The sequence below is a fragment of the Diadema antillarum genome, unplaced genomic scaffold (genome assembly GCF_040938485.1).
Source record: "Diadema antillarum isolate AM-2024a unplaced genomic scaffold, OU_Dant_1.0 seq00000035_RagTag, whole genome shotgun sequence".
NCBI classification, from domain to species: Eukaryota; Metazoa; Echinodermata; class Echinoidea; order Diadematoida; family Diadematidae; genus Diadema; species Diadema antillarum.
In genome coordinates this window covers 1-22,172 of record NW_027271149.1, presented here as the reverse complement: position 1 = coordinate 22,172, position 22,172 = coordinate 1, and the positions used below count along the sequence as shown (strand labels likewise).

General features: G+C 39.9%; 1 protein-coding gene across 1 annotated transcript; it reads left to right on the top strand.

Annotated features, from left to right (window-relative positions):
* Window positions 1-90: 90 nt before the first annotated feature.
* Window positions 91-22,100, top strand: LOC139725352 (coatomer subunit beta-like; the record flags this gene model as incomplete). Its single annotated transcript, XM_071636439.1, is given in 17 exon segments — window positions 91-128; window positions 7,344-7,465; window positions 8,445-8,563; window positions 9,289-9,399; window positions 11,082-11,251; window positions 11,833-11,947; window positions 12,209-12,301; window positions 12,922-13,059; window positions 13,495-13,614; window positions 15,714-15,821; window positions 16,524-16,670; window positions 17,148-17,293; window positions 18,651-18,799; window positions 21,538-21,657; window positions 21,976-22,001; window positions 22,003-22,039; window positions 22,042-22,100. Coding segments are annotated over 16 exon segments (1,752 nt in total), but the record flags the coding sequence as incomplete, so codon positions are not given.
* Window positions 22,101-22,172: the final 72 nt, after the last annotated feature.

Below are 22,172 nucleotides of genomic sequence, written 5' to 3'. Positions count from 1 at the left end.
GATATCGCAACCAGCTAGCTAGCCGTACATTGCACGTACAATATTCATACTGCTGTAAGTACACTACGAACGTACAAAGTACTAGATCTAGTGTAAGCGAAGGAGGATCTCCACACTGAAATTTATTGGTATGTTTTACCTTTTCTGTCTGTCATTTATTCATAGATCTTTATTTATTTTACGTTTTCTGCATAAAGATTACAGTTAGTACCAGACGCCTAACTAAAAGACAAAATTGGACCCTTCTTTGATTGACAATAACATATTTTATGGGGCATTTTATGTGTGACTGTAAACCCCACGCCACGGCCGTCGTACTGCCGACTTCAGTGACGTGTATTTATACTACTACTACTAGAGTTCTATACCATAGGATTCCCACCGCAGCGCAGTCCCATCTACTGAGTATCGAGTTGTGTTTGTATTACTGGCGGTTAGAGCTTCAGACCCCCAGAAGCTGGATGAAGGTCCAGAAAATGTAAATTTGCTCCACGTTAGTGAACCATTGTTACGTAAGGCACTAATCATGTAACGTTTGTTAAGTGTTCTCACCTCCTACAGTTGTCCCCTACCCACCTTGCCTGGTCAGTTGATCTCCAGAGTCCAAACTAACTTAAGTAACTAGCGACTGTAGCATCTAACTGCTAGACCAATCTAATTGTTAGGCTTAGACACTTAAGTTAGCTCTAAACTGTTAAACTAATTGTAACGTTACACAGCCCAGTCGCTGTACTTACGGCGTCTGGTCGGGCTATCTCCAAACATGCTCAAACTCAGTCACTGAGTGAGAGTCATCTGTGTTCTACTTCTACTAGGGTTCTAGAGTAGTCACTTTAAGTAATTAAATTTACATCATGTTGTGTGTGTACATGTGCGTGTAGCCCGACCAGACGCTGTAGCTGTAATTACGCCGTGCGACGTAATATTCAACAACCATGTCGAAATATCCATGATGGCATGAATGAATTATTTGCATCAATCGTGGACAGAAAAAAATTGGTAATCATGTAGAAATGCACACCTACCGTTCGCTTCGCCGTTTGTCAATAAAATTTTGTGCAGCTATTGGAGATGCTAAATTGAACCATACCAGAGAGTTTTCATGGAATTAGAAAGCTGAAGAGGTAAGAAAAATGAGAAATTGGAGTCGAAAAGTACGTCGGTCGCGAACATAGTCTCCGATGTAAGCAGTGCACCGATTTCGCTGAGAACGATGTCAACGATTATAATCGATTCTGGTAGTCTCTAATTAGCCGCTTGAACTTGACTCGTGCAATACGTGTAGCCCCTATTTTCTTTTTCGTATTTTTTTAGTTAGCTCACCTGAGTCGAAGGTCCAAGCGAGCTATTGTGATAGTTCTTTGTTTTCATTGCCACTATCATAATTATCACTTTTCAAATTATTGATACAGATTATTCATACCAGGATTTAGACATCGATCCTTTCTCTAAATATTGTGGCAAGTATTGATTTTATCATGACAAAAGTTGATAATAATAACTTCATTTGAATAGTGTTGAAGGGAATAGAATGAGGTTGAAGGAAAAGTGGAAGAAAAAGGTTAGGCTATTTATTACGGTATTAGGAGGGAGAGAGAAAGAGAAAAGAAGATGAGAAGGAAGTTGAATTCAAAGGGGATTTGTTTCTAGTTATCTACATAATTTATAGGCCTAATTTAAATAATAAATTAATGAGAATAGTATTACAAAAAGTGCATGTTATGTTATACAATCATGTATTAACGTTAATATTGTGGACTTCTCATAAAGTGCTCGTTTTACCTAAAAAGAAACAGAATATTGAAATTGAAATAGTAATGTGTTTTTAATTGATAGGTTCAACTTATACAGTAGTAGAAAGTAATTGTCTTTATGATAGTATTTACTTTTCCCATTTCATTTTTTTAAATTATGTATACAAAAACTGCAACCCCAGTATTTGCTTTTGTTTTGTAGTAAAAATCTATTTTATTGTGCAATATTCACGATGGATAATTCCAATTTTTTCATATATCTTTTACTGACATTTTGTACACATATTATCTGTCCATCATTTAGTCAGCAAAAATGTTGACAGATATACAGTCACACGCAGGAGAAAATTAACTAAAACGATAAAAAAACAGACGCATCGAGATCACTTTCTTCCACATTTTACTGTCGAGCCGACGTAATTATTGTGGTTAAACACCAAACAAGCGGCTGTATCACAGACTACTACGATCGATTATCATCGTTATATCGCTCTTCCACATAATCGATCATCCATCATGCTACGCTGACACAGCCGTCGATCGGCGTACTTTTGAGTCAAAATTAGCTACTTTTCTTCTGTAATTGACTATGAAATTTCATGAAACCGTCAGATATGGTCCATCTTGACATTTCTGAAAGCTACAAGAAGTTTTCATTAACAAATTAAGGAAGGAAATGGTAGATGTGCATGGTGTGCATTTCTACATGATTACCAAAAAATTCAGGTTGGGATTTGCCCAACCTGAATTTTTCAAGGTTGCGTACATAAGAATGTAAAATCTGTTGCATAAAAACTCTGGTTGGGAGCTTCCAACCGGAATTTTGTGATTTCAACCAGAAAAAAAATCCGGTTGGAGTTTTATGCAACGGGCCCCAGGTTAGTACTGATTTTATTTTTCTCGTTACAAATTTGTGTAAAAAGATGTCAGACTTCAGCTTCACGAGGCTGATTCGCGCACGGAGAGGTGAGAGCCGCAGAAAAAAGCACCGAAAATATTTAGTCGGATCAGGCCACTAGGTGCGGCAGTCTTGCATTGTGCGAACACGCTGGCTCCCGTGTTTTGATGGGCGCTCTGCATCGGTTGAATATAACTCGATTTTTGAAGAAAAAAACAGACAGGATTTTTTCCTCTTTTCATCACGGATAGTGGACATGTGTGTGTTTACAAAAAATCACCATGCAAAGTTGTGAAAATTTATACGTCAGATGTGAGATGAATAAGAAGTGAATAGGGGTCCTCTTGAGGCGTTCCCCCGGGGGCCTCATGAGGCGTTCGGGCGGTCCTCATGAGGCGGGGCAGTCCTTGTACGGGGGAGCGGTCCTCATGAGCTGGTTTCCCGGTCTGATAAAGGCTCTATTAGTACCCACTGTACGTACAAAACACATTCATCATTGTTCATCATGCATGTACATAGACAAATACTAGTGCGCACGCGCACGGCAAGTGCTGCTGCGATTGATCTGAATATACTATATAGCAGTCTCATAATAGCGATCACAGCAAGTTCCTCTATCCTATGGTACCTTCAAAAAGATAAACCTGTTTTCCTGCTTTTCCCTCATCTTGTTTTGTACCGAGTCTTACACTAATGACTGATTGAGGTTTGGGGTCGTTGTTCATGTATGTGTTTGTGTGTGTGTGTCTAAGAAGATTACGAAAAATGTTTTAAGACAAGCCAGGAATATAATGAAAGGATAGGAAACGGGTGGAGAAAATTAATGAACAGGGGTAAAAAGGTAAACCTTGAAAAAGAAATGAAGCAAAAGGTTTTTGAAATAGAAAGTACACTTAAAATGAAAACAAAAAATAATGGAAGGAAAGAAAGAAGAGAATTACAATATAAAGGTCAAGGAGGCAATGGACAGATGGATATGTTTGAAAAGAAAAGTAGAACCAAAGAAATGTAAATATAAAAAAAAACACTCCATAGAATAATACCGCTTTCTTATTGGTATCCTCGGATGTCACGCCAGACTCGCGTCTGGGATGAACACGGCGTGACTGCCCTCCCAAATCCTTATGTAAACATGAGGTACAGCTCGTGGTACCCTTTCATATTGATCTTGAACACAGCACGAACTCGGCACACGTTTCCATAGCAACCCACTGGGGACACGGTCCCGTGAATAGTTGCGGCCAGCTTCCCGCGCACAAATTTTTTTTCAAATGCATTAAAACAATACATACATTTTACAGCTGACAGCAATCAGCACAGTGTACTTGTATGTATAGCCACTGATGGCAGTCGTCAGTAATCATGTCAATTACTAGTGCAGACTGACCCAACTCTAAGCAGGCGCACCTGCTCACCTTGCAATTTCACATGTGAAATGAGTGTAAAAATTGTTTAGACATAAATAAAACATAAACTATATTATTTTGTAGTAGTAATGATAATAAAAATGATAATGATACAGGGTGCTTATAATGCGCCAATTCCACATAGCTAACGTGCTCAAGGCGCAGTAGAAGTAACTTATGAAATACAAAAATTGAAATCCTTACACAAACATGCACATGAAAATGAATGACACAATAATGATAATGAAAAAAAAAAAGATATTATAATTTACAATTCTACTGGAAAATGGTTACGAACAAATGAGTCTTAAGGGCAACTTTAAAGGAGTCTACATTCGAAATTTAATGGATAGCTTGAGGCAACTGATTCCACAGGTAAGGTCCAGCATGTGCAAATGACCGATCCCCCCATGATTTCTTCGTTTATGGAACAAGCAATCTACAAGCTGATGACCTTTGCGCACGAAACATTTGGGAGGATTATAAAATGTCAACAAATTAATATTGTACTCTGGGGCAGATCCGTGTATGCAATGAAAAACAAATAGTAATAGTTTAAATACAATGTGAGATTCAACGGGTAACCAATGCAATGAGGGATTCAACAGGTTAGAATTGGTAACCAATGCAATGAGGTTAAACAAATATCTATTTTTTGTATTATTTAATCATTTGTTGTTCTTACAAATTTGATATCTCTGCAAGTCGGCAAACAATTTGCCATGGCATACAATATACGATAAATAAATGATCATTGTACGTTGACAAAGCACACACGTGTAACTGTATACATCCTTGCATGCTCTCAGTTGTGTTTTATCTGAGATTTCTGGTTTCGGTTGTATGTCATGTCCGTTCATATTGGCAGCGTCTAGCACAAACATGGCACGTCCTCCGGAGGACGAGCCGTGTTTGTGCTTGACGGTCTAGCACAAACTTCACGCCGTGTTCATCCACTGTTCGTGCTGTGTTCACGCCGAGTCAAGCTTTCATATTGACAGTGGGTCTGGGATGACATGGCACGTCCTCCGGAAGACGTGCCGTGTTTTTGGCCAATATGAAAGGGGTATGAGAGAATGAGACATGAATCAGAACTAGATGAAAGCAAAGATGTATAGGAAGGATCTAGAAAGAATGATTGTACCGGTGAAATATTTCTTGATACCATCCCAGGATCGTTCCAAGGATCTTCTGAAAGGGATTAATACATACTGTACTTCAAGGTTTATACAGGGTCAGCGTTGAGTGAAATCAGCTTACTCTCATTTCAAGATCTTTACAGTTATCATTTCTGAGTGTAAATGGTGAATTTGGTTATGTGGTCACTTTTACAAATTGCAGTAACTGACACAAAGATATTTCAAACTTCTGTACACCCTTGATTGTTGAAAAGGAAGGTGAAAGTATGCAGCTAAAAGTTGTCCAAATGATGACATGAAACATGCACAGGCCACACAACTTTGACCTCTAATTTGTGATATTTTGGGCTGCCGAATTTCATTCTCACATCTTTCAGCCTGCAATATGTCATAACGGTTCAACTTTGATCAGAATAGTAAAGTTACTGGAATATATTGACATGTGCATGAAGAAATAAAACGAAATGTATTCGCTCACTACTCATATGACCTGTATGCGTACATGTGTACTACAGTATGTGTGTAGAGTGTGTGCGCACATGCTGGTGGTACTGGCCAACCATTTTGCCGGTGAGCTACATTGTACGGGCGGGATACAGCTGATTCGCTGATTGGCGACCACAGTCCAAGCTTCTGTGAACTGCTCTAAAGAATGTACCAAATTTCCGTGGAAAGACTTTGCGGGAACATGGCTGAGTTCGCCTGACGTCCTGCAATTTTTGAACCTTGTAAGATGCCATCTGACAATAATTAACAATTGCACTGAGCCTGGCATAAAGAGCAGATGATTACACAAATTACGCACGCCTAGCATACATACAGGGTACATTTGTATACGATCCTAATATGGCGGACCGCCTGTACATGGCCCAGTGCAATGCAGCAGCTGGGGAGTACATGTACGTAGTGAGGGAGAAGCTACTTGGAAATACTCGTACGCAATCTTGCAAACATCTGGCAGCATTTGTGGCAATAATTAGTTTTTCGATGGCCATAGTTTGCTCACTCTAGGCGTTTTCACATCAGCCCAATAAAAATCCAAGCTCGAGATATTTTTCGCAATTGCGAATAAGCGCGCTATTTCATTTCTTATTTACATCAGCCCGAAGGGAATTAGCCCGAAATTTTTTCGAGCTAATTCGACAGCTGAGCATGTGCAAACAGCATCAGTAATGTGTGCAATTTCAACAATTCCTCATGATTTGTGTGTAGTTTGCCTCGATCGGTCGGGTCACACACGCTAGGCATAATGGGATGCATCGCGCTAATTTCTGGAGTTGTTTTCACGTTGTCAAATATCGCGCTACTATCCCGCTATTTCAGAAATTTCCCGAATTGGACTCGAGAAATTTTCTCGACCAGAGCGATACAATTAGTGCGCTAATTTTTGTTCACATTATCAAATAGCGCGCTATTTCGTGATCGGGTTAGTTTCCCAAGTCAGAAAATAGCGCGCTATTTCGAAACATCGGGCTGATGTGAAAACTCGTAGTGACATTGTTAAGAAGCTGAAATGTGTTATAATCTATGTCTGTAGCATACAGTGTAAAATACCAGTGAGTGTCATTTTAAGATCATAATCACATGTATCATGTTTCACAGGTGCATGCTTAGTACACACTTCAGTGCATTTGTTTGTCCTGTAAAATGGCGTCATACTTGGTTGTTAAGTCAGTTGTGATGTCAATGCATAAGGTCTATTCTAGGGAACCCTTCACGCCATTACAGGCCACGCACGCTTTGTAACCCCTTAACTTATAAAAAGATAGAACGATTAGAATTACGTCATCACGAATGGTGTAATACATGTTCACACAATCTCTTTAACTAAGATGTTTGAACGATTGCTCTTGCATTTAATGTCAGCAATAGCAGGCTCTCGGGCAGTGTATATCTCCTTTTACAAGCATTTTATCGTTTTCTGTGCATAAAACAAGAAGGGCCATGATTTTTCATACAAAAGTTCAACATTGAGGCATTGGTAAAATATGATCAAAATTGAAAAATAAAATGAATAAGGTATCATATAAAAGGGGATAATTTACAGTACTCCACGTGTTTACTCTAAGCATGATTTGAATGTGGTTTCTGGTGTTGTTGTTGTTTTTTATGATGATGCATTGACAACTCCTTGGGTTATTGACAGATTTGATTGAAGCACGCAAGAACCCAAGATGTCGACCGCACTGGAGCAGCCATGCTACACACTGATTAACATGAACATGGATGTGGAGCCCCCGAATGAGATGCAACTAAAAAATGACATAGGTAAGTACAGTAGTAAAACACACATCTTGAAATACATGCACTGTCAAGGGTCTTTGTGTTTGGATGAATGGCATCACTCTGCGACAGTGTGTGTGCATTCATAAATGTGTAGGACAATCCAAGCAACAACTGAAGAGTTTCTTCGCAAAAACCGATAAGTCCATATTTGCCAAATGGAGATATTTGCAATTAAAGGTCAAGAAAAATAAAGAGAATAAGAAATTTTTGCTTCTTTTGACCATAACTTCAAAAATGTACCTTTATATGTAGTGACCAGTATATCATTTAAAAGGTATTATTATGTACTTTATGACAAAGACCGTACTTCAAAATCATAAAAAATGGACTTATTGGTTTTTGCGAACAAACTCTTCAACTACACACAACAAAACAAGAAATTCTGTAAATGGGGGAAAATAGGTAAAAGTCCTGCTTGTGTGTCTCAGATGATTTTGTCCTGACATACACTGTAACTTGGAAATGAATAAAACAAGATATATTGAATGAACCCATTCATACACAATAATAAAAAGAGTAAATGCTGACAAGAGTGTCAAGTCACTTTGGTATCAGGTGTTGACGTTGATACAATCAAATGCAGAAGTAGGCATATTGTAGTTCTTGATTCTAGTGATTGATGTAGTTTGTATGCACACGTGAGAAACTTGGGCAGAATTTCTGCTAGACAGTCCTTTTATATGTCAAGAGGTTTATTCATAATTTGTGTTTTTAACAACATGGATATCATGAACAGAAATAAGAATATTTCAGTCTCTTATGAAAACAAAGATGAATGAATGCAAGTTACAGATCCTTCAGTCATTTTCTGTGGATAAATTCAGATGTAATCTGTTGATTTTTTTTCCTTTTAATGTTAACACATCTTCAATTTTGTAGTTACTGCTTGTGCCTTATGTTTGTGTTAACACATCTTCAATCTTGTAGTTACTTCTTGTGCCTTATGTTTGATTGTCTATAGAAAAGGGGGACACCAGGACAAAGACAGAGGCTCTCAAGAAACTCATCTACATGATTCTCAATGGGGAGAAATTTCCTGGTATTTTGATGCACGTCATCCGCTTCCTACTTCCTCTGAAGGTAAGCATAAAAATGATTCCCGAGTTCCAAACAAAACATGACATTTACCACACAAGAAACATCAAGAAAGAAAATGTAACTGTTTAAAAAGTTAAAGGCATAATTTACTATTTGCAGATGAAACAAAAATCCAGCATTAATGGTTCAAAATAGTTCTAAAATATGAGTTAGAAATAGATACAACCACTGTAAAAATTTGAACCCGTGTAATCGATGTTAAGTATTGTTGAATACACAAAATATGAACAATAGTTATAGTAAAAGAAATTCCAGACAAAACCGTCTACAGTTATGGTTTATTGAGAAAAATACTGATATCTCTGTATAATTTAGGCTTTATTGCGAAAATTTTATAAGTTAGGAATTTTTGAGACACAACAGACCCATACATATGCATCAAATGTGATATCTTGAACATTTTTTTTTTCTAATCACTGCTCCCAAAGGTAAAGAGGACCTTTAAGTTTGATTAGATGCTTGGTTAAACAATCACATAATCAAAATCATACATTAACAAACTTTCTTTTTGGTCAGAAACCAATGCCAAATTGGGTTTGCCTGTTTTTGCAGTGACTCTTTTTAATGCAGATCTCATATTTCTTTGATTTTATTATCCATTAAAACATGGTTCAGTTTCTTCTTGGACATGCCTGTCTTTGCCTCACCATTACTACAATGTATATTTACTGTAACTAATACATCTTCCATTATCTCTTCCTCAAAAGGACCACACAATCAAGAAGCTTCTCTTGATCTTCTGGGAAATAGTGCCCAAGACGCACCCAGACGGGAAACTTCTGCAGGAGATGATCCTTGTCTGTGATGCATACAGGAAGGTAAGTCATCCCGTCACCATGGTAACTGCTACCTGGAGGCCCGCAGCAACTGCAGTCCTCTGTGTAGGTCTCTTTGCTAATGACCTGTGTCAGTGCAACATTATTGATGATACCAATTGCAGCTAACACTATCTGTCTTCAGAATAAAATCCCTTGATTTTGCAGAAAATGTGAATTGTGTAATTCAAAGCCTTATCAATCAACATTCTGAATTTTTTTGAGTGTGTTCATGTATAGAGTAAGCCAGCAGATTGATGATGGTAATATTTTCTCTGCCTCCATGATCAAACTGCTCAATCTTTTTCACTGAATGTTTGTATCTGTAGCTAAAACCTATGTTGCTACATTATCCCGTAAAGAAAATGTATTTCACCTACAATTCAATTCAAGTTTTTTCCATTCGACATAAAATCATCAAACAATTCATACAATGAAAACACATAGATACAAATATAGGAATATCAAAAGAAATACACACACATACACAAATCAGCAACAAGAACAAAAACCGATGCGTAAATTCATGTGAATGGGGGGTCAGCAGAGAAGAGCAATAAGCCTAATTTTGATGTATACATTATCAAAAACAGAGTGATACTTTTTCATTCCCTCTTCTATGCTGTTTTGCATATTTAAAGGACAGGTTCACCTTCATAAACATAAGGATTGAGAAAATGCAGCAATATTAGTAGAACACATCATTGAAAGTTTGAGGAAAATCAGACAATCCGTTCAAAAGTTATGAATTTTTGAAGTTTTTGTGCAGTAACCGCTGGATGAGGAGACTACTACAGCTTGTAAAGTCATATGGGTACAACAGTATAAAGAAAATGTAAAGAAAATTCAACATATTTTCACTTTTTTCGCATAATAAAAGACCACTTGACTTGCCTCTTTCTAAAGGCAGGGGGAATAATATTACCCATAACATATGTCGGTAACGAGTCAAGGGAATGTGTACTTTTTTTCAAAAGATGAAATTTTGTGAAATTCTCTTTATATTTTCCTTATATTGTTGTACGCATGTGACATCTAAGTTCTTTATACACTGCGGTAGTCTTCTCATCCAGCGGTTACTGCACAAAAACTTCAAAAATTCATAACTTTTGAACGGATTGTCCGATTTTCCTCAAACTTTCAATGATGTGTTCTACTAATATTGCTACATTCTCTCAATCCTTATGTTTATGAAGGTGAACTTGTCCTTTAAAAATATAAATCATTTACAAATGTACTCTGATACCCAACAAAGACAAATTTCCTTTTCTTTCTCCAACCAGGGCAGTGAGGGGCCCACTTTGTAACGTATCTGCCTTGCAATGAAATGGCAGGGGTTCGAGTCCCAGTAAGTTTGCTGAGTAATGTTATGTGTTGTCATACAGTCCCTTGTACTAGAGGCAAAGCATTCTGGCCCCTTGGTAAGAACATAAAATGGAGGTCCCTTGCAAGAGAGTCACAACCCACGCGTGTAAAAGATTTTGCTTCATTCACTCATGGGACAGAGCAAGTTACATAACATGGGAGTGAAGTGGTTCACTCCAAATACACACAATACATCAGGGAAGACTGGCAGCACTATAAAAGTGCAGCGAAGTATGGGTTATTCATATATCTTGTATTGTCATGAGGAAAGCAAACAAACATTCACCGAGCTTGGTTAAATTTCTCCTTGACTGGTACAGGACCTCCAGCACCCAAATGAGTTCATCCGTGGCTCCACTCTGCGCTTCCTCTGCAAGCTGAAGGAGGCTGAGCTCCTAGAGCCCTTGATGCCCGCCATCAGGGCATGCCTGGAGCATCGCCATAGTTACGTGCGCCGCAACGCAGTCCTTGCCATCTTCACCATCTACAAGTAAGTTCTGTGTGAGACACTTGTGACTGGATGCACTTGTGTATTCAGGCTCATTCGTAGGACAGGGTAGCTGGTACGGACATACATATTATGTTGCCTGTCCCATAAACATTTGAGACTTATGTTATCTTTGCTTTGTGGTACATAGAGCTTTTGCTAATGTTACAGTTCACCATTTCCAAGTCTCATAAACAAGATGTTCAGTTTCTGCATTTTTACCCACTGATAATTGTGGGCTTGATTATATAGAGAGTTGACATACCAAGGTTATCATTCTACTAGGTGATCATCTTTTGTGTGACATTATGAGGCAGCAAAGGCTTGAAACATAATCAAGGTTTAGTAGTATTTCACAAACTGTTCTAGTCTTCTCATCTAGCGATGGGGCACCAAAACTTCAAACTATCAAAACTTTAGAATGGATTGTCTAATTTTCTTCAAACTTCACTGATGTATTCTGCTGACATGGCTGCATTCACTCAGTCCTCATGTTTATTTGGGTTTCATTCCCCTACAAGACCCTTTAAGTCAGAAATCAGTCAGACATTAATATTAACTGAACTTTTATCTCTGCTCTACAGGAGCTTTGACACCTTGATCCCGGATGCCCCCGAGCTCATCCACAACTTCCTGGAGCAAGAGCAAGATGCATCCTCCAAGAGGAACGCCTTCATGATGCTGATTCATGTTGACCAAGTGAGCCACTAGAAGCAGAAATTTGTGATTGATGCATGAATTTGCTGGACTAGAGTTTATGGCTAAGGCTTTCCATGAAGCTGTATTGTGAGAGTCAAACATCAGAAATTTTCACAATATTGAGTTTTCATACTTTAATGTTATGTGATTGCACATGTGTGTAGCAAGAATGGCATCTGCATGACCACATGTCAATATTACACTTGATATATTCAGACATGTTATTTTCTAACACACCTACCCCCCCCTTTTTTTTTCTAGGAAAGGGCCCTGGACTACTTGAGCACCTGCATTGATCAAATCCACTCCTTCAATGACATCCTTCAGCTTGTCATTGTTGAACTGGTGTACAAGGTATGACATAGCTTCCATTTATCATTATATACCGGTACTTGTAAAAGAGTTATGGCATATTTTGATTTTCCAGTTATGTATGAATTATTCACAAATTGGTAGTTTGCACCGAAATTTGTCATTGTGTCTGCTTTTGGATACAGCATGCTGCTCTTTGTTTATGTAATTATCATATGCTGTAAGAGTGGAATTTTTTTTTGGCGCATTTTGTGCAACCAGAAACCAGTGTGAAATAAAAACATGCAAATATTTTTGCACACTGTGTGTTCAACTAATAAATGTCTTGATTCCGCGGAATTAGAAACATGCAAAATTCATGTCATCCAGCCGAACGTGACAAATTTCTCACACAAAAATAACCACTTTTACAGTATTCTCCACTGCTGTTTAATCACTACAAGTAGAATGCATAATGTTGTGCTTCGGTTTGTCTGAATCAAATGTAGTCTTGTTTCCTTAATTTGCAGTAAACATTGTGCATTTCTTCATATTAATTCTGCATTCCATAGTCCTCCCGATATTCCACAAGGGTTGTAAAACCATTTGATACCCATACCAATGAAAGTGCACTGCTCTTCATGATGATAATACCAATGCAATGTTTACATATTTTCCCCAAGGTTTGCCATGCCAACCCGTCTGAGCGTGCTCGCTTCATTCGCTGCATCTACAACCTCCTCCAGTCGTCCAGCCCGGCTGTGCGCTATGAAGCTGCTGGCACCCTTGTCACACTTTCTAGCGCCCCGACTGCAGTCAAGGTAGGCATCGGATGGCCCAAAAGTAGTGACCACATTCTGAAATGACATTTTTTCTCTTTGTAAAAAAATAATTTTCAAGGTGGCATAACTCACATTTACATAGGCATAACTTTAAAGACTTCAATGGCTGCAGATTGTGCAATATTTGGCAATGTAGCATACATGTCCAACAACCTTCCATAGTACTAAGCATGTCCTTTAACCCATTGAGGACAGGCTGATTTTGCTAAAACACGCATTTCCCATAGACTCCTACCCGAGTATACTCGGGACACGTCCTCAACGGGTTAGTGTGTACCTTGCATGACAGTAGGATCTTGAATTTTACACGTTTAGAAAGGTGCGTGTAGAAAAGTGCATTTCCAATTTGATCAAAGAAGACCAAATGCATTTGCCAAGTAACTGACAAAGTATTTCTGCATCACTTCCTTCCAGGCCGCAGCATCATGCTACATTGATCTGATCATCAAGGAGAGTGACAACAATGTGAAACTCATCGTGCTAGATAGACTCATCTCCCTCAAGGATCAGCCTGCCCATGAGAAGGTTCTCCAGGTAAGAAACAAATTTCTGTGGCCATTTGTGACAAACAAACTGTTCGGACTGATTATACCCCCGCCAAACGAAGTTTGAAGGGGGTATATAGGAATCAGCGGACGGTCGGGCGGTCGGTCGGGCGGTCGGGGGCGGTCGGGCGGTCGGTCGGGCGGTCGGTCGGGCGGTCGGTCGGGCGGTCGGTCCGTTGCAAATCTTGCGTCGCGAACTACTTCCTCAGTTTTCAACCGATTCCCATAAAACTTGGCACAGATGTGTGCCTTGGGTTGTAGATGTGCAAGACGTATTTTTTGACAGTACCCAAAAGTACGTTGCCATGGTAACGGCATATTATGGGCAAAAATGGGTACAAATCTTGCGTCGCGAACTCCTCCCACAGTTTTTAATCAATTTTTATGAAATTAGGTACAGATGTTCATCTGAATATGTTAATGTGCAAGACACATATTTCCGCAGTGGCAAAAAGTGCGTTGCCATGGTAACGGCATGTTATTGGTAAAATATAGGGCAAAATGCTTCATGGCAAAACTGCTTCATCAGTGTTCTTCCAATTCTCATGGAATTCATATTGAATGTTTGTCTTAGGATATAGGTCAGCATGACACATTTCTTGACAGTGACAAAAAGTATGTTGCCATGGTAACAGCTCACATATTATGAGCCAAAATGATGGAAAAATTTGTGTTGCAAACTACTTCCTCAGTTTTTGCCCAATTTCCATGAAACTTGGTACAGATGTGTGCCTTTGGTGGTAGATGTGCAAGACGTATTTTTCGACAGTACCCGAAAGTACGTTGCCATGGTAACGGCATATTAATGGCAGAAGATCAAGGAAAGATCTTGCGGATTTAACTACTTCCTCAGTTTTTTGACCAAAGCTTATGAAATGTTGTTTGGTGGGGGTATAACCAGTCGCTGTAGCGACATTTCTAGTTTTGTTTGTGTTCAGTTCCCACTTGTATGATGAGTTGTAAATGCTGCATTTTATTTTTTCAGCTCACGTAAGTCCCCGAGCCAAAGGCTCAAGTGAGCTATGTGTATTGTGCCTAAACTTTTTACTTTTCCAGTTTCTTCTGGAAAACCTCTCAAAGTATTTTCACCAAACTTGACAGATAGCATCCCTAGGGTCATAGGATGTCAAGTTGTTCAAATGGGCACCATGCTCCCCCCGCCCTGATTAATTAAGGAAGTTTACTAAATCTTCTCTACTGTTCAAAGTGATAGGACCATGTTAATGTTATGACCAAGTACAGTTGTGACTGTAGCTTCAAGTCTATTCATGGTAGATGGGGGTGGGGGACAAAATTAAGGTACAATTTTCATATTTTAGTTTTCTTGAAAGTACATTGTCATATTTTTGGCCAATCCTGACAGGTATTATTACTAGAGTGATAGAATGTAGATTTGTATGAATGGGCACCATGTGTAGAAGATGAACTTGCGATACTCGGGTGAGTGCTAGACCCCCGGGTCTCTTGTTTTCAAATACAAGGCTCTTCTCTCAATCTTCACAAGTACTCCATGTCAACATTTATACATTTGATTGAACCAAAACTGATATAGGCCTGGAATTTTTGAATGAAATTGCACATTAAATTTGACCGTTACATCCCTTTTTGTGTAATGGGTTCCATATCAATATTGATACATGTGACTTACCCAAACCTGATATGGGCAGGGTGTCCACGGGGGTTTTCAGCATGTCGCTGCAACATTAACATCCTCAAAAGCCAGCAACATGCTATGCAACATCCTCAAGAATTTGCAACAAGCTCAAAGTAAAAGTATTCAAAAATGTGCAAAACATTATTGTGCATAACATGAGAAACATCAAACTACCTGGTACTTTGATATTTGTGTGCAAAACATGAGAGAGAACATTGAATGTAAGCAGCACAAAGAGAGATAAGCAGCAAAATATTGCGTACTACGTACTCATTGTGTGCGCTCCGCGCATATTCAATTTCTGCAATATTCTCAGATTCTGAGCTTGCAACATGCTCAAATTTCAAGTTGTGGACCACCCTGTATGGGCCTGGAATGTTTAAATGAAATAGCACACTCAATTTGACCATTAAATCCCTTTCTGTGGAATGCAGGAACTTGTGATGGACATCCTGCGTGTCCTCTCGGCCTCAGACCTGGAGGTCAGACGTAAGACCCTTGATCTCGCCCTCGACCTCATTTCATCAAGGAATGTTGAGGAGGTAAGTCATCTCCTTCATATACATGAAAATATATTGACTATAAGATAGGCAATGTTGAAATAATCAGTGACTTTCTACCAAATGCATTTTATTCACTTTAATACCAGGCATTTTTGTTTATCAGATTATTTGTTCTTAGACTATTTTATCAGATTATTTTGTTTATTAGATTATAAGTTATTCTTTATTTTTTGTACTTGTTTCGCCTACTACATATTTATTTTTTGTGTGAATGCAGTTGGTATGAAAAGAGGTTGTATCTTGTGTTGCTAAGCTTCTAATGACACATTGATGATGGAACTGCCATGCTATTACTGTGATCTAAAATGGGTTCATTTCTTCATGCTGTAGGGAGTTTTAGATATATTCTTGAAACAATTTCTCTCTCACTAAAGTGTGATAATCCAGAAAGACAAAGGGAATATGAGGAAGAAAATAAATGTTAATCTTTTATTTCTTGCCTAGAAATGCACACAGCATCTTTTTCCTTTCTGAGAGCAGTCCATTCTGGGCATGTATGAAAGCTTGGATTTACTTTTTCAAGAAAAAAACAACAACAAATAACCCAGTCATATGTGCATCTTTTACTGAGCTTGTGTAGTCCTACAACCACATGTATGCCTGGAGTAACAATGTAGCATGCAAGTATGGATAATGGTGTATCGATACTGACACCTCACTTCACCGATCCATTGATGGCAGATGGTGTTGGTGTTGAAGAAGGAGGTGAGCAAAACCCAGAATGTTGGTGAACATGAGGACACAGGCAAGTACAGACAGCTGCTGGTGAGAACCCTGCACTCCTGCAGCGTCAAGTTCCCTGACGTTGCGGCCACCATCATCCCTCTGGTGAGTGTTGCCATGGAGATTACAATCTAGTGTGTACTTCAAGTGATAGTATTGGTCAAGGGGTTTGAAAGGAAATTCCATCCCGATATTGAGTTGCTCTGTATAGAAACAGAAAAATTAGAGAAGTTACTTAGTGACAATTTTGGAACAAAATCAGACAATAAGAATAATTATGAATTGTAAAAGTTTACAGGAGAAGACAAAGTGGTATTTCTGTTTGATGAAGCTATTGAGCAGCTCTCCATTTATATTGAACACAAAATATTACCACTTGTTGTTTTCCTCAAATATTTGGGCACAGACAGAACTTATCTGCTGAACATGACATGCAAGAACAGCTCTGAAGAAAATGTCGCTGTGGAGAAAAATGAAAATGTTATTGTGCTGTATACTAATAGCAAGATGAAATATGGAAAGAACAATAAAGACAGATATAAAAAAGAAGGTCAAAGAATATTTGCAATGTTCTCTCCACAGCTAATGGAGTTCCTGAGTGATACTAATGAACTGGCAGCAGCCGATGTTCTGGTCTTCATCCGAGAGGCGATCCAGCGATTTGAACAGCTCAAGCCTCTCATCATCAGCAAACTCCTGGAAGTATTCCCAACCATCAAGGCTGTCAAGTGAGTACTTAGTACTAAGTATATATGGTTTATGCCATGTATTTCTTGGGGCTTTTATTTTTGCAAACTCTGTGAGCCGTGTGCTGTTCACGAATTTAACAACTTGTGAAAATATTAACTGAGCTGTAGCTGTTTACATAGCAGTACAAATATAACACATACATAGGGTGCCAATGTGATCTTGCATATGTCTAAATTACGTTTTTGTCTGTATTGGTACATGTAACTAGTACAAGTACAGTAAATGTCTGCTTCATTTGAAAGTGCTTGGAATTATTTAAGCAATGCATCATAGTGCCGGCAATTTGCAAAGCTTTATTTTAAGTTTATGAAATTTTTGCTGTCAAATGAGGATCAATAATTTTGCTCCATGAAAATATGTGACCAATATATATTTCTCTGTCAGTTTCTGTACTCAGCAATAACAGATTTGAGCACTTGTTAATCAGTTTTATCAATATCATACATATCGTCGCTGGGGTGACAAGACCTTGTATCTGCAATTTTGGCAAAAATGACTTTTTTGGATTAATGGTCAAATTATGGGTTAAGTGATGTCCTGTCCAAATCACAATTGTCTTACTCGAAAAATGAAGCCACCACGGCATGTTAAAGGGGATGGCTAGTAACCGATCAGTGTGAATCAGTGGGAATGCTGAGGGATGATTGTTCCAATCCTTGTGGGATTCATTTAAGAGTACATTATATATCTACTGTTGTGTGAAAATTATTTGCTTCAGAACGGTCTCATATTCAAGTAATGTGCAGATTAATGCCCCGTCACTGACCAGGCACGCTAACCTGGAAACATTAAACTGCACATTACTTGAATATGAGACCATTCTGAAGCAAATAATTTTCACGCAACAATAGATATATAATGTACTCTTAAATGAATTCCACAAGGATTGAAACAATCATCCTCCAGCATTCCCACTGATTCCCACTGATCAGTTACTAGCCATCCCCTTTAAAGGAAAGGCTATCCCATTTGCCACAGTGCTTTGGCCGCCATGTTTTTTGGCTCTCCTGAACATTTGACATTTTGTATATACGAGGTCTTGTCGCCCCAGCAACGATATATGTATACACGCATAATACTTTGCCCTGGAGTGCTGTATGTATGTCAATGGGAAATATTCTTTATCATGATGCAATGAATTAATCTTGTTATTAAAGGAATGGACCCAATCAAGATTAGCTTGCGTGGAGGAAAAAAAAAGTAATAAGGTATTCAATGATCATCCTTTGATGAGAAAAAGAGGGCATCCTCTAGGTTAGCTTGCCCAGTAATTATTCACGGAGCACCTCCATATGTCAGTCCCACCTATTGCAATATGCGTCGCCTTCTTTGCAGGATCCACCGAGCAGCTCTGTGGATTCTTGGGGAGTACTGTACTACCATCAACGACATCCAGAGCCTGATGACTGAAGTCCGCAACCTCCTTGGAGAGATCCCCATTGTGGATGATGAGATGAGGAAAGCAGCTGGTGAAAACACGGATGGTAAGGGTGCTTCCTCCTCCTCTTCCTCCTCCTCTTCCTTCTCCTCTTCCTTCTCCTCTTCCTTCTCCTCTTCCTCCTCCTCTTCCTCCTCCTTTTCCTCCTCCTTTTCCTCCTCCTTTTCCTCCTCCTCTTCCTTCTCCTCTTCCTCCTCCTCTTCTCCTCCTCTTCCTCCTCCTCTTCCTCCTCCTTTTTCCTCCTCCTCTTCCTTCTCCTCTTCCTCCTCCTCTTCCTCCTCCTCTTCCTCCTCCTTTTCCTTCTCCTCTTCCTCCTCCTCTTCCTCCTCCTCTTCCTTCTCCTCTTCCTCCTCCTCTTCCTCCTCACTCTTCCTCCTCCTCTTCCTTCTCCTCTTCCTCTCCTCCTCCTTCCTCCTCCTCTTCCTCCTCCTCTTCCTTCTCCTCTTCCTCTCCTCCTCTTCCTTCTCCTCTTCCTCCTCCTCTTCCTCCTCCTCTTCCTCCTCCTCTTCCTTCTCCTCTTCCTCCTCCTTTTTCCTCCTCCTCTTCCTTCTCCTCTTCCTCCTCCTCTTCCTCCTCCTCCCCTCTTCCTCCTCCTCTTCCTCCTCTTCCTCCTCCTCTTCCTCCTCCTCTTCCTCCTCCTCTTCCTCCTCCTCTTCCTCCTCCTCTTCCTTCCTCCTCTTCCTCCTCCTCTTTCCTCCTCCTCTTCCTCCTCCTCTTTCCTCCTCCTCTTCCTTCTCCTCTTCCTCCTCCTCTTCCCTCCTCCTCTTCCTCCTCCTCTTCCTTCTCCTCTTCCTCCTCCTCTTCCTCCTCCTCTTCCTCCTCCGACTTCATTCTCCTCTTCCTCCTCCTCTTCCTCCTCCTCTTCCTCCTCCTCTTCCTTCTCCTCTTCCTCCTCCTCTTCCTCCTCTCTTCCTCCTCCTCTTCCTCCTCCTCTTCCTCCTCCTCTTCCTTCTCCTCTTCCTCCTCCTCCTCCTCTTCCTTCTCCTCTTCCTTCTCCTCTTCCTCCTCTCTCCCTCCTCCTCCTCTTCCTCCTCCTTCTTCCTCCTCCTCTTCCTTCTCCTCTTCCTCCTCCTCCTCCTCCTCTTCCTTCTCCTCTTCCTTCTCCTCTTCCTTCTCCTCCTTCTCCTCTTCCTCCTCCTCTCTCCTCCTCTCCTCTTCCTCTCCTCTTCCTTCTCCTCTTCCTCCTCCTCCTCCTCTCTTCCTTCTCCTCTCCTCTCTCTTCCTTCTCTCTTCCTCTCCTCTTCCTCTCCTCTTCCTCCTCCTCCTTCCTCCTCCTCCTCCTCTTCCTTCTCCTCTCCTTCTCCTCTTCCTTCTCCTCTTCCTCCTCCTCTTCCTCCTCTCCTCCTCTCCTCCTCCTCTCCTCCTCCCTTCCTCCTCCTCTTCCTCTCTCCTCTCCTCTCCTTCCTCCTCCTCTTCCTCCTCCTCTTCCTCCTCCTCTTCCTCCTCTCCTCTTCCTCCTCCTCTTCCTTCTCCTCTTCCTCCTCCTCTTCCTCCTCCTCCTCCTCCTCCTCCTCCTCTTCCTCCTCCTCTTCCTCCTCCTCTTCCTTCTCCTCTTCCTCCTCCTCTTCCTCCTCCTCCTCCTCCTCCTCCTCCTCCTCTTCCTCCCCCCTTCTCCTCCTCCTTCTCCTCCTTCTCCTCTTCCTCCTCTTCCTCCACTTCCTCCTCCTTCTCCTCCTTTGACTCATTCATCATGTAGCAGGGGACCAGAAAGTCTGCCTTTGAAAAAATATTTTTGATGCTTAGATATTATGCCAGTGTGGAAAGCAGCATGTAATAGTATTAAGGTGCATGATGCTGCGCCTCCATATACTGTAGTTGTGCAAAACTAGTGAGATAGCTAACTGTGTGTAATGTGGACGTGTTGGTGATGCTGCTACATTACTGCAACAGAAAATTTAGAAGAGAAGAAGGTGATGTACAGTGTAGATGAAGCTGTGGCCTTCATTCTCAAAGTACTATGTTGTAACCACGGCTCAACATTAGCAGTGGACCCTGGCCTCTGAAAATTGATGTTAGACCACCAAATTTTCATAAAAGTTTATTCTTTGGTGACCCAATTGGGGAAACTAAGATTCTAAATGGATTGTTATGTTTGCATTTTATTTCGGGACATACCAAAATTTCAAATTCAAAGATTTAAAAAAAAAATGAAGAGAGAAAAAAAATGTTTGTGTCAAGCCCTGTCCTAACTCATATCATATGACAAAAGATGACTATTGTAACTGGGAATATGTCGGATTTAAAAGACAGCTTCATAAGAGTCCGTCAATCTCTCGAAAGCATTTTTTTTCAATTTCTTAAATGGATGATACTGTCTGTTTCCTTATATGCCAGTCATCATTATATAAGTAGTGCATCACTTGGACAAATGTATTACCCAATATATTTGTGTATATCCTGTGTGTTGTTATGTTTTGATTGCTGATGTTCCTTTGCATTTTGATAAGAATTTTCAAGTAAATGAAATGAAATGAAATGTATGAAACTGTGCAACATCACCATATCCTGTATCTTGGACAAGAGGGTAGCAATTTTTTTTTCCTTTTAACATAATCAGTTAGTGCATTTCACACTGCACTCCACCTAAGAGCTTTCATTATGTGGCAACATATATTTTCACCGTCTATTTATTATTGATTGATTTTATAACTGTACTGTTTCATGCCTTGTGTAACATGAATAAAAGTGAGAGTCTGAGTTCTAAAGTGTTGTGTAAACTATTGTCAAGACAAGTTAAATCTAATCTAAAGATTTAAAGATGTCAGTCTTGTGTTCCATTCACAGAGGAAAATATACAGGTTTCTGCTTCCAAGCGTCTGGTCACAGAGATGGGAACATACGCCACACAGAGCGCCAGTTACAGAGCCGCCTCAGTGTTACTGCCGTCAAGCCGGAAGAAAATAGGTCAGTTTTTATTAAAGATCTGTGCATGTGTGAGCGTATGGAAAAAACAATTGGAATCTTTTTTGATGCTGATTGAAAAAAATTCATATTTTGCTTCATGCAAATGACTTCCAGACAAACAAAAGATATAGCTAGCAACTATATTTGGCAAAAAAAGAAACAAGTAAGTTGCTCCAAAACATATATATCACAATTTCAGTTGTGTATCTTTTTGTGGTTTTTGGTAAGTCTATGCACAGTTCTTTTTTTGTTGTATTTGTCAGATGTCAGCCTGACCAATTAAAAATGTCCACTATTTTTTTTCCCCTTGTCTCTCAGACCCAGCCCTGAGGGGGTTCCTGATGGGACGGAGACTTCTTTGTCGGGGCTTGGCTTCTGGCGACAGTCTCACCAAACTAGCCTTGCGCTACCTGGAGCTAACCAATGACCAAAATAGACAGAATGTGAGACATATGCCCTCCCAGGGTTTTTGTTTTTTCTGCAGTATTAGGTGTATGCAAGCTCATCAACACAAG